General features: G+C 39.4%; 1 protein-coding gene across 2 annotated transcripts; it reads left to right on the top strand.

The window, feature by feature from the left end:
* The first annotated feature begins 1,630 nt into the window (after window positions 1-1,630).
* On the top strand, window positions 1,631-10,912 carry gdpd1 (glycerophosphodiester phosphodiesterase domain containing 1). Of its 2 annotated transcripts, none has more exons than XM_030108870.1 (11): window positions 1,631-1,768; window positions 2,729-2,878; window positions 3,478-3,520; window positions 3,837-3,972; window positions 4,542-4,587; window positions 5,234-5,355; window positions 6,108-6,197; window positions 6,443-6,576; window positions 8,013-8,072; window positions 8,783-8,834; window positions 9,315-10,912. In XM_030108870.1, the coding sequence occupies exons 2-11, from the start codon at window positions 2,743-2,745 to the stop codon at window positions 9,447-9,449; spliced, it is 954 nt and encodes a 317-aa protein (XP_029964730.1). In that variant the 5' UTR covers window positions 1,631-1,768; window positions 2,729-2,742; the 3' UTR covers window positions 9,450-10,912. The 2 variants fall into 2 exon arrangements, with proteins under 2 accessions (XP_029964730.1, XP_029964731.1); XM_030108871.1 differs by having other exon boundaries at window positions 1,739-1,768; window positions 2,736-2,878.
* The last annotated feature ends 902 nt before the right edge of the window (window positions 10,913-11,814 follow it).

The raw sequence follows: 11,814 nt of genomic DNA on the forward strand, positions 1-11,814 counted from the left end.
CAACCAAAAAAAGCTATGAATACTTTTTGTGGAGGTCTTTGTGAAACAGTTTGCAATGTGTACTTCTCCTCCAGCACCCACCCTGAACTGGATAAGGCTCTGAAGAAAATGGATGGACGGATGGATGGAGCCAGAAAATCTTTCAGAGATTTGCACCCCATCTTTTTAAAAATTTAGTTCCCCTAAGTTTTATTTTTTGGGTGTCTTTGACTTTTTTTTTTTTTTTTTAACTACTTTCTCCTTTTAATCTTTGCTGCTCCCTCCCTCATTTGTGACCTCCAAGATGCCCCTTTAATGGAAAAACGCTGTTTCCTGCATGCAAGAAATTACAATACTGCAGCTAAGTCATTAACTTTGGATGCAACCATATCAGCTTAAAAGGAACACACACAGTCATTTATAAAATGGTTGAGCAGCTTTATTTTGCACACAAATAAATATCTTTATAAATTAAAAACACTTCCTTTTTGCTGAAAAGCTGATTTTGAAGTGTCCCAGATACCTATAAAGTTCTCTGACTCCCACAAAAAGGCATTCATGTCTGGAAAAATAATCTTTACTCTCATCTATTCACCTCACAATTCAATGGAACAACAGAGTTATCACTATCAATAAAAAAAAAAAAAAAACTTTTTATTTAGCTGACTTGTTTAAAAATGGGGTTAATTTTGCTTTTGATTTATTACCTTAAATTCAGATTCTACTTTACTTTCCTTTAAAGACTTTTTCTGCAAGTACAAAATTACAGTTTCAAGGAAATTCCATAACAAAATTTGTTGTTCAATTCCAATCCCGTTTCTCCATATGATTCAAAGCACTATGCAATTTTCTTTAATTATCCTTTCCTTGCCTTCCTTAAAGTTTGGTGGTGTCAGTTTACTGGATAGAAATTCCCATCATAAAATTATTAGTACAACTTCTAAACAAAGAAATTGGTGAGACTATAATTCATGTTCTGTTAAAGATAATATTGGTTTACCTTTTAGGGGACACACACATTCCATATACTTAAATAGCAATGATTTTTTACATAGAAGATTAAAATGTGAGGTGGATCCTTGTAGCTTTTGTTTGGCCGGGAACTAATCTATTGATCATTTGTTTTACAATTGCCCCTACATAAACAAATTATGGTCTTATATTCATGACTGGGTGTCAATATCCTTTGACAACATTTCTCCTTTTACTTATATTACTGTTTATTTTGTGGATAACTTGAGTGAAAAAATGTCAGATATAATACATCTTGTGATTATTTGGGGAAAATATAATTTACAGACATGTAGGTGGAACCGAAGTACTCTCTCTTTCACTGTTTTTCTTCTCTCTTTTTTTTTTTTTTTTTTTTTTTTTTTGCCATTTTTTTAATTCCCTCAAGAAAATTGGTAATCCAAACAGAAAAGCCAAAATCCTTGCCATTTTGATGTATCCTAGTTTGCTCTCATATAAATTTTTGTATTTGTAGTCTTAAGTTCCCTTACCTGTGCTCTCATTTTGCTCTGTGATGTTGATTCATCTTTTGTTAATAAACTGTTATTTTAAAAAGAAAAGAAAACACCTCACAAACGTTGAGCACCACGTTTATATTATTTTGAAATCTTCGAGCGGAAGCGGATGTGCAGCTCCTGGAGGACGCGTCTGCGCATGCGCGTCCAGCTGTCAGGGGCCGGAGCGTTCAGTGTGTAGTGGAGGGGCTTCAGTCTGCCCTCTCTCTGGTCCACGGACGACAACATCATAGAAGATTAAATCAAACAAGTTGATGACAGAGGTGAGGGTTTATCTTTCTCATCTTCTCCGCTAGCGTTAGCCCTCGTTAGCCTCCAGAAGCTGCTGTCAGTCGGTGTAAATGTTTGCTCACTGATAAGGTGGTCGGCGAGTTCATCTCACCACAGAATCTGAATTTCTTCCTGTAACGCTAAAAAAAACAACGCAATCCAACCTGTTGTTCAATGACAGCACTTCAGTGAATCCTAAAACCCACAATATTTGCTGTTTGTGTAGCTAATGTCTACTTTGGTGAGTCATTCTACATTACCCTGCAGATGGTTTGATTGTAATTTCATTTATTTGTAGTTGTTGTGATGGGCATCACACCACAGCAATTTTAATGACTTAATAGGTGAAATTAGTTTATCGATGGTCCGATCATCACTTGATATTACTACTTCTGCTGCCAACAGTGATGATAGTTATTGATAGTTAGCCTGTCCTGAAAACAACCAGTGTACATCAACATGCTTCCCTGCTTCCCCTTTTAATATTTTAATATGAATTATCATGTAAGGTATGCTTAATTTTTTTTTTGACAGATTTCACCTGAATCACATTAAAAACACAGTAAAGATAAAGTAATCGTACACTTCATTCTCTCAACAAATTTCTCAATGACTATTTCTCTTTCTCCATTTCAGTCTCTCTAAACATACCACTTGTGAGCACACTTTCAAATAACTTTTAATCTGTTTATAATTTCAGCAATATATCAGTCATAATCATTCGTTCAAATGTTCAAATTGTGATGAGTTTTAACATTTGAACTTTGTGTTGACATGCTGAAAGCCTTGTATTTATTTGTGGTCTGTTGATCATTACCTGCTTATTCTATGTAAGAAAAATCTTGTAAAACTCCAGGAAACATTCACATGGACTATTTTATATTAGTATTTTTGTGTGCGTGTCTGCTCTCTTGCTTCACTTCTTTGTGTTTGTTGGCGTTTGCTTCCTGCAGCGGACGGACAGGAGATGTGTGCTGCCGTGTACGTCCTGTCAACGGTAACCGGCTACGTGCTCACCTCTGCCCTGCTGCTGAAATGTCCCACTCTGTTGCACCGGAAGAAGCGGGAGACCTTCCTCAGCAAACACATCTCCCACCGCGGAGGTAAAGTCTGAAGAGGCAGCGCAGCGTGGGATCAGTGTTTATCAAGGAAAACATTTCGGGGGAAGTTAGTTTCCACTGTGAGATCGATACCTTCAGTTCAGTGATCTCAATGAAATAATGAGACTTTCATTTAACAGCATTTTTCATTCATTCAGACTTTTTTGCCAACGTTAAACAAGGTGGTAATAATTCAAATAGAGGCAAGGCGAGTTAAAAACTAAGGTTTTAAAACTGATTGTATGTCAGTAAACTGAAGTACAATTATTTGATAAAAATATGCAGCTCATTCCATTTTCTCTGTGGGTGTGTTTTCATGGTTTTGTTTGCAGTTAATTAGACGGTGTGTTTTCATGTCACAGGTCACCATTCAGCGTTCTGGTGTTTGTCTTATGGGCAGGAGAATAAAACAAAAAAAACTTGATAAACTGAAGTTACTTGAGATAAACTTGTTCTGAAACCCACTCGTCCTGTTAATAGGAGGGTCAGTTATATAGAAACAAAAAATCCAGGAAGGGTTTTCCCCCCTGAAGGTTAAATCCATCATTTTTTGTCGTTAGTTAAAGTTATGCTGTACTAAGTTTTTCCACTTCACATTGCAGGTGCAGGCGAAAACCTGGAAAACACCATGGCAGCTTTCAAACAGTGAGTCATGATGACAAAGCTGTTTCTAGGAGTTACAGCATGGACGTGTTGTGTGTTGTTTGTGTGTGATACGCCGGATTATATCGGAGTCAATACAATCTTTGTTTTTATAATAATTGGATAAGGTTTTCTTTTAATGCTTTTCATTTTGGATACAGAACTTTTCAGTCTTATTGATGTATTTCTCATTTGAATAAATGTAATGTCAACACACTGCTGTTTTGCTCGCACCACTGTGGCCACAAAGCCGATATGAACTGAGTGAAGCCCAGCAGAATCTGCGTGTGCCTCATGTGTGGTGTGTCGGTGTGTGCAGCGCAGTGGACGTGGGCACAGACATGCTGGAGCTGGACTGCCACCTGACCAAAGATGAACAGGTTGTGGTTTCACATGATGCCAACTTGCAGCGAGCCTGTGGAATCAACGCTGACATCTCCAACATGACCTACGCTGTGAGTTCACGCGCCTCGCTATTTCCTCATTCATTTCAGTTCCATGTCTGTTAGTTTATCGTCCGTTTTCGACTGCAGCTCTCAACTACAGAAAAGTCTGAACGTAAAATTGAACTGGTAAGATACCTTTTGTTAAGGTGGTGATTCATAAGAAATCAGGATGAATTACATTTTTTTGAGAGTTCAAACAATCGTCGCGTGTGGGTTTTGCCCTCATGAGATGGATAATGTGAGCAGATCAGGTGAAGTTCAAACCAAATCACCTGATCGTGTCACATGATGATTAAAACAGTCAGACCAGGCAGGAAGTCTTTGTTGGTCAGGAGTTTCATTGAGGATTTCCTCTCTCCTTTCCTTTGATTTGTTTGGCCTTGCTGGCCTCTCCTCCTCCATATTTTAAATACTGTAAGATCTTTGTTTTCCTGAGGGTCACAGCTTAAATCTGAACATTTTATTGTGAAATAATTTCATAGCAAGCAGGTTCAGTCGTCGCCCCTTCCAGACCTCACCTCAGTTACAGTCTCTGTCTCGTCTCTCAGCTATTTAATGCTCTTTCTGTCTCTTTGCAGGAGCTCCCTTCATACCTCTGCAAGCTGGGCGTGACTTTCCAGAGAGGTGATCGTCGCATAGCCGTGACCGCTTTCCAGTTCAAGTCTCACACTTTCTCCCATCATCGCACAGAAGATCCTTGAGCCACAGTCTCACTGAGATGAGCATAGAGAATATCCTGAAACAGTAAAGGGGGAGCATACTTAACTGGAAATTGTGAGGCCTCACAACAGCACCGCTTGATTTTTTAACAAGTTAAAAAAAAGGTTAAGTAGCTTTGATGCAAGATGAGAAAATGGTATTTCTGTGATCAACATGCTCACTTGTTTTGAAGCTCTTGCACAATGTCTGTATGTCTGTAGTAAGATGGTCACGAGCCCCAGGAGTTCATTCTAACATCATGTGTGTGAACACCAAGCACCTGTTGATCCAAGAATCTTCAGGGAATCTTCAGGTCCAATAACAGCAGCAGGCTGATTTTTGTAGTTGGTGTTTTTATTCAGTTTGTATGGAAACCAACACTCAAATAAATGTTGGTACAATACAGCAACTCATCTGTAACAAGTGACCACATTCTAGGAAATGTGTACCACAGACAACATGTTACGTGAAGACATGTTTTTGTTTGTAAGCTGTGTGTTGACGGAGCAGTTTGTTGCGTTTCTTTTGACCTGAAGCTTTCTGTGTTTTCCGTTCACCGCTGTGTGTGCAGAGTGCGTCTGTGAGGGAGGGCAGGACAAACGCATCCCTCTCCTACGGGACGTTTTTGAAGCATTTCCAAACACCCCGGTCAACATCGACATCAAGGTCAACAACGACACTCTTATCAAGAAGGTCGGTGTGCGTCCTTTGTTTCTAAACCGAAATGCCTTTCTGTGAATCCCTGGATTTTAGGAAGTTCTGCATATATAAAAACATCTATTGTTATTTGCAAATACACACATTGCGAAAGCTGAATAATGAGTTTTTCGAAGTAAAGATTGAGTGAAAGTTCTGAAACTGATTAAAACAACAATTAATAACAATGAATCATATTGTTATCACAGTATGCACACGTCTTCCTAAAAACAACTGATTGTGTTTGTTGTACAGTCAAAAAAAAAAAAAAAAATTCAAGATGCAGCTCATGAATTTTTTAAAGATGTTTTTCTTACCAAACCAATCGATCTGTAGAGGTCATTTTATCATTCAAACTCCAGGTCAGGCGGTGGAGCTCTCACCGTCTCAAGCCTGAAACTTTATAACAGACTTCCCCTGCGTGTCAGACTGACTTACACACTGCTTGTTTCTTTTTTTTCTTTTTCTAAAGTCACTTCTACTGGCTTTCAACTCCCAGTGAGGATGGTTTAGCTATTGATTCATGTTTTGCTCGAGTGTAATCCCGCCTGTGTGTTTTAAAACCTGAAAACACTTTTGGTCAATGAGTTCATAAATACATTTCATTAGGTCTTCATCTATAGGAGGTAAAAACTGATTATTTCATGTCACCCAGAGAAGTGTCTCTACATCAGGTTTAGGCAAGTTTTAACTTCATATCAGTTGAAAATTGAAACTGTCTAGATTGTTCATGTGTTTTTTTGCTGCAGGTGTCTGAACTGGTGGTGAAGTATGACCGAGAGCGTCTGACGGTTTGGGGCAACGCGAGCAACAAGATAGTCAAGAAGTGTTATAAAGAGGTACAGTTGTAAACGATGGGAAACCTTTTTTTAACAGCTTTCATTCATTTGTGTGTTGATGTCCCATTTCTACTGAGTCATTTAGGTTTCTACTTCACCCATACTTTGACAAACATTTCTTTGCCTTGTAATTTAACTGTTATATGTGACATAAATAAGTGCTTTTAAAACTGAAGAATGATTTTTTTGGGGTTAAAAATCACTGGACCTGAACCAAAGCCATGCTCGTGTGTTTGTTTTCGCAGAACCCTCACATCCCGGTGTTGTTCAGCTTTCCCAGAGTGCTGCAGCTGCTGGGTCTCTTCTACACTGGCCTCCTGCCCTTTGTTCCCCTCAAGGAGCAGTTTCTGGAGATCCCCATGCCTTCCATTATCACCAAGTCAGTAAACACCGAATATGAAATGTTTTCTGCTGGTTGCTGTGCGGCCTGGTAAATAAAGAAGTCCTCTTGCAGCTCTTTGTTTATCCCAGAGATTAAACGCTATCACTCCTCTCTAAAACAATGTCACCAGAATCGGTCTACGAGTTCAAAACCTTTTATGAGATTTAGGTTAGAAGTTGTAGCTTTTTTTCCCCCACTTCATTTTCAGTTTATTCACTCCGGTCTTAAAATGGGGCTGTAGCCCAGTAGAAAATGACCTCTGTGTGACGGTGTCACATGCGTTACTGGGTCAAAGGAGGATTAAATTTGTCCCAAACTCTTAAGGGCAGCATTCATACCAAATTAGGCAACATGTCACCTTCTCACGGGGTTCGAACCGGAGCGCGAGTGTGTCTGTTTAGCTCCTTGTGTGAATTTTAGACTCATCGTTTCTCAAAAATATGATTGCAAAACATTTAATTGGGCAAGCAAAGGGACTTTAACGTCCCTCCAAAGAGACACAAAAGCATCAGGTTTGGTCGCAACAGAAGAGTTTCCCGGTTCATTATTTTCTCCAGGATGGCTGCAGACTCGGTTCAAATCAGTGGGAAGGCTGCAGTTTTTTAGACAGACAAATTGTGTGTCCTATTAAATGTTGCACTGCCAGCGTAGAAGATGGAGGGGTTCATGTGTGTGATATTTCAGGCCTCCACCAGACTCTTCGCTCACACAGTGCCGTCGTCACATTGTCAAACACCAGAGAACAGACTTTGAACCGAGACACGAGTGTGGCCGCCAAAGTTTTACGTATGAGCCAAATCGCACACTGACGAGCTCTGTGTCGTAAAGCTCAACAGAGCTTTCATTGTGCGATTGATGCAAATTTTTGTGAATGCGTTCCGGTTTGAATTTACCTTTTTCCTCAGCGCCTGACTGTCGCCCTCAGCTCGGTAGCCTCACCTCGTTTTGTTCTCTTAGCTCTGTGTCCTCTCTGCCTCTCTTATCTGGACCATAATCCGCTCTGAAGGATGCTGTTTGAAAGATGAGCCGTCTCACTGATTAGATCACTTGAAGAAACATTCACACCCCGCGCCTGGAAGCTGCTGCTGTTAGTGGATCGTAAGGATCAAGGTCAAACCGGCGGATTTCACATGCCGGACATTCAACAGGGATCAACTCATTTCTCCTGTTTCACTCTTGTTCCACTAAATACTTGCTTAAATGCACACTCCCCCCCCCCCAACCTCACTTAAATCTGTGTGTGACCGCTCCATGTGTGGTTTATACAGAAATCAATCACTTCATTTCTGAAGATGAAATCTCAACAGTTTCCCTTTGATTGATTTGTTCAGACGAGTGAATTTAGCTTCATTGTACCATATTTGCTCTCCAGTAGTCATACACTCCATCCTCGTTTTTTACGCTTTGTTTTACTGTTCCGTGTGATTTTGCAGACTGAGGGATCCTGACAGACTGACCAGGGGTCAGCGGCTGATCACCTGGGTGGCCGACACGTAAGTCATTAACTTATCTGGAAAATTAAAAAAAGTCTCTGGAGACGGAGGAGCTGCAGTGAAAGTCATTTATCTTACTGTTCATGAATTCTCGTCAGCATCAGGGCAACGCTGTGACAGTCTTTTAAAAGCAGGCATAACTGAAAACCTGCAAAATAATAGAGACGTTGGATAAATCTTTGTGGCATTTCACTGTATTTTACACTAGGATGTATCTTTTAAAATGATAATGTTGAAATATTGTACTGTATTTATTAAAAAAAATTGTTTCAATTTTGTAAAACAGAGCTAGAGCTTTACACCCGTACACTGCTCATTATTGTGGCTTCCAGGACTTCTCATTTCAACCGTATAATAAAACACAAGATTCACAAGTACTGGAAAATCTGCTTCACAGCACCAACAAAAGAACAGTAATATTGAAGAATTGCCACATGTTGAGAGTCGAAGCTATTTTTGAAAAAGGGGGCAGAGGCACTCACTCTTTGAACATTCTTTTTAACAATTCCATGAACTTAAAACCAAAATAAATCCAGGCAATAGTTCTCAGAGGTTTTAATCCCAGTTGTAAATGAGTGAGCCTTCACACAGGGTCTTTTTTTCTGTTCTTCTTTGGAATTTTTAAACTGCGATTTATGCTAAGCCGTTACAATTGCACAACTATGCTGCTCCACTTTCTCCCCGCTAACGAATATTTTTGTGTCTTGCAGCTTGCTAATGAGGAAAGTCCTTTTTCAGCATTTAACTGCCAGAGGAATTCAGGTAACACAGCGGTTACCATATCATGACCCTCACATTGAGGAACAAAAACTGCAATATAAGCGGTTGAATGTTTACTGGATGCAAACTGCTAAATATGTACGATGGGAACTGCTACCAGCTTCAGCAAAACTCCCAGTTTCAGACGCATTTTTGCAACTGGAAACTGGGCCTAGTTAGCAGTCAGTGCATTCATAGAAAGCAGCCTTCTCCTGTTTAGGCAGCATCATATCTGCATGTTGTCTTCATTGTACATCCATGATGCCCCAAACCAGTTTGTTGACATTGTGAGAGGATTATATTCATTGGCATGGACATTGTGAAACACTGCTATATTTACACTCACTCAGAAGTGTGTGAAGGTTAAGTACCAATCCATTTGCATGAGCTTCATTTCCGAGAAAATGCTTATAAATACAAGCTGGAGCGGCCACGAGCGAACGCGGCTAATGGCCTGCGGCGTGTGGACGCGTCTGGTTTCAGGTGTACGTCTGGGTGCTGAACGACGAGGAGGACTTCCAGAGGGCGTTCGACTTGGGAGCCACGGGAGTTATGACAGATTTTCCCACCAGGCTTAAAGATTTCATGGACAGGAATGGCATTTCTAAGCCCCAGTGACCTGCCAAAACCTACCTCACCCCGCCTCGCCAGCGATTATCCTTCAAGCTGACTGACCTGCCAAACCAGCCCCCCCCTCTCAACACACACACACACACACACACACACACACACACTCCCACTTTTAGTGCATGCATTCCAGCAGGGCTCCTCACACCCTGTTTTATAGCGAGTACGGATCCCCAATGTGATTCTACCAGTTGTTGTGTCGTTGAAACAAACTTTGCAGTGTGTCACTTCGAGGAATCATGGTACATATTCTTTACATCATTATCCTGTTCACGGTGTGTTCCTTGCTGTGCATTTACACCTCTGCACAAGTATTATATTAAAACCACTTCACGTTTAAAAGAGTTAGAAAAATAGGACAAATTACCCATTTGAATATCATCCTTGGTAGTGTTGCCACTGTTGAATATTATACGAAACCCCTAATTTTTAACTTGAAAATATATTTTTTCAAAAGATTTATTCATAAGAAAAAAAACTTATTTAAGCTTCTTTAATGCTTTAAAAGTATTTAAAATGTTGCTACCTTTTATTTAAGCATTGTGAGGAGACACCAGCAGACACAGCTTGATGTGTTGATTTCATTTAGCCGGTGGTTTCATGCTGCTCGTCTCCTGCTGCCACTTCGTTCTGTCGAATTCAGCCACAGATGCACTGAGCAGTGTTAACACGAAGCACACACAAGTCCACACACTGCTTCTGTCTAATGTAAACTGTGTATAACTACAAGAAGTTTGCACCATTTCTGCACTGTATTTCGTTTTAGTGTGTGTGAGGGTGTGTTTTGAGTCATTTCTAGGTTTGTCATCAAATCATGAAGTGATTAATGAATTGTGTGCCCATTCTGAAAGATTTTCTTTTGCACAAAATATTAAACTGAACTGAACTATAATTTCGAGGATCTTGAAAGCCTAGTAGGACTGATTTCTGTTGATCTTTTGTTTGGGAATCGACTGAAGACCAGCATCATTGAACTATCCTCACTTTGAGTGTTACAGTAACATTGATCATATAATCATACCAATGACATGGCCGCGCTGTGAGGGTTGATAATGAATGTAGATGTTGAATGTACTGTACATTGTTGGAACTTTCCCAGCCAGATGGTGTTCCTACATGTGTTTGTCGTATGGTGTTTTGTATCGGTACTGTCACTGAGTTACACCTGCAATCTGATCCCTGGTGTTTCATTTTCAGAACTCTCCATGCAAACATATTTAAAGACTTTCTCCAACAATCATATTTGGAATTTTGTGAATATATTTGATGACTTTGCTCTGTGTTGCATGCAGTGTTTTTATTTTGGCATGCTGTAGTGAAGCTGTTGAGTTTGAATATGTCCTAACAGAACCAGTTCATGCGTCTTGGCTTAAAGGAAGTGCACTGAGTTTCTTTTTTGATTCCCTTAAACATTAATTGTGGAAATGAACTGTCCTCAATAAACTCCAGATATGTTATTATTTCAGTGTTCTGTGATTATTTCGGTAAATTGTTCCTGAACCATGCTGCATACATGACAGGAGGTGGCGCTGCAGACTGAAGGACTCTGTGTGGTTTTCTTCATCAGGACCGCTTCACAGATGCTTCACATGTTTTACTACCTCAAAAAAATCCGACTGGGGAGATTTATTAATGTTAACGAGAAACGATTCCGTGCTTTACTTCTGGGTGCATTTTCTGTGGCGAGACTGATGCAGTTAAACTTTGAGTACTTCCTAAAGACTTCAGTGAAAAAAATGTTATCTACTGGCTACTCGTTTCCACTGTTGACCAATCAGCGTTGTGTTGCTATGCCCGATCCGTGTGCTGATTGGCTGATAGGACTGTCAATTAAGTAGAACGTTTTTGACAAAGAGTGTAAAATCAAAATTTACCTTAAGACTTTTTGGAATATGATGTTCACACAGTACACTACACTGTATATACACTATCAAACACTCAGAGGTTTAAGTTGTACTTTTTATGCAGACTGGCTTCCGTATCGTTGCCGTTTTTGTTATATAAACATGTGTAAGGTTTGTTAAAAGAAACATTTCATTTTATATAATTTTTTTCTATAGCACACATTTTCTTAGTAGTATTATTTAAAAAAAAAATAACATTTCAGGGTAAGCTTCATAAATTACCAAGTTATCGCATCATATTAATGGTATTTTACATTTTTAAACCATTTTTTTTTTCTCCAATCAGAAAAAAATAACATCTTTCACACAACCTTGTGTTATGTTGTTTAGTTTTCTACCGTTGACATTTTTTCCTGAGCAGTGGATGTCAACCTTTTAAATATATGAGTGAATATACATGTTAGTCGGAATTCATTTTTTGTGTAAGTAAATTTAATAACGTTGTTAAACGT

The sequence above is a fragment of the Salarias fasciatus genome, chromosome 14 (genome assembly GCF_902148845.1).
Source record: "Salarias fasciatus chromosome 14, fSalaFa1.1, whole genome shotgun sequence".
In the NCBI taxonomy this organism is placed as follows: domain Eukaryota; kingdom Metazoa; phylum Chordata; class Actinopteri; order Blenniiformes; family Blenniidae; genus Salarias; species Salarias fasciatus.

Excerpts from the sequence above, each read along its gene's own strand:
- gdpd1 (XM_030108870.1), top strand. The coding sequence starts at position 2,743 with ATGTGTGCTGCCGTGTACGTCCTGTCAACGGTAACCGGCTACGTGCTC. Across the intron at positions 2,879-3,477 it reads ACACATCTCCCACCGCGGAG|GTGCAGGCGAAAACCTGGAA; the intron begins GTAAAGTCTGAA and ends TTCACATTGCAG. Across the intron at positions 6,198-6,442 it reads TCAAGAAGTGTTATAAAGAG|AACCCTCACATCCCGGTGTT; the intron begins GTACAGTTGTAA and ends TTGTTTTCGCAG.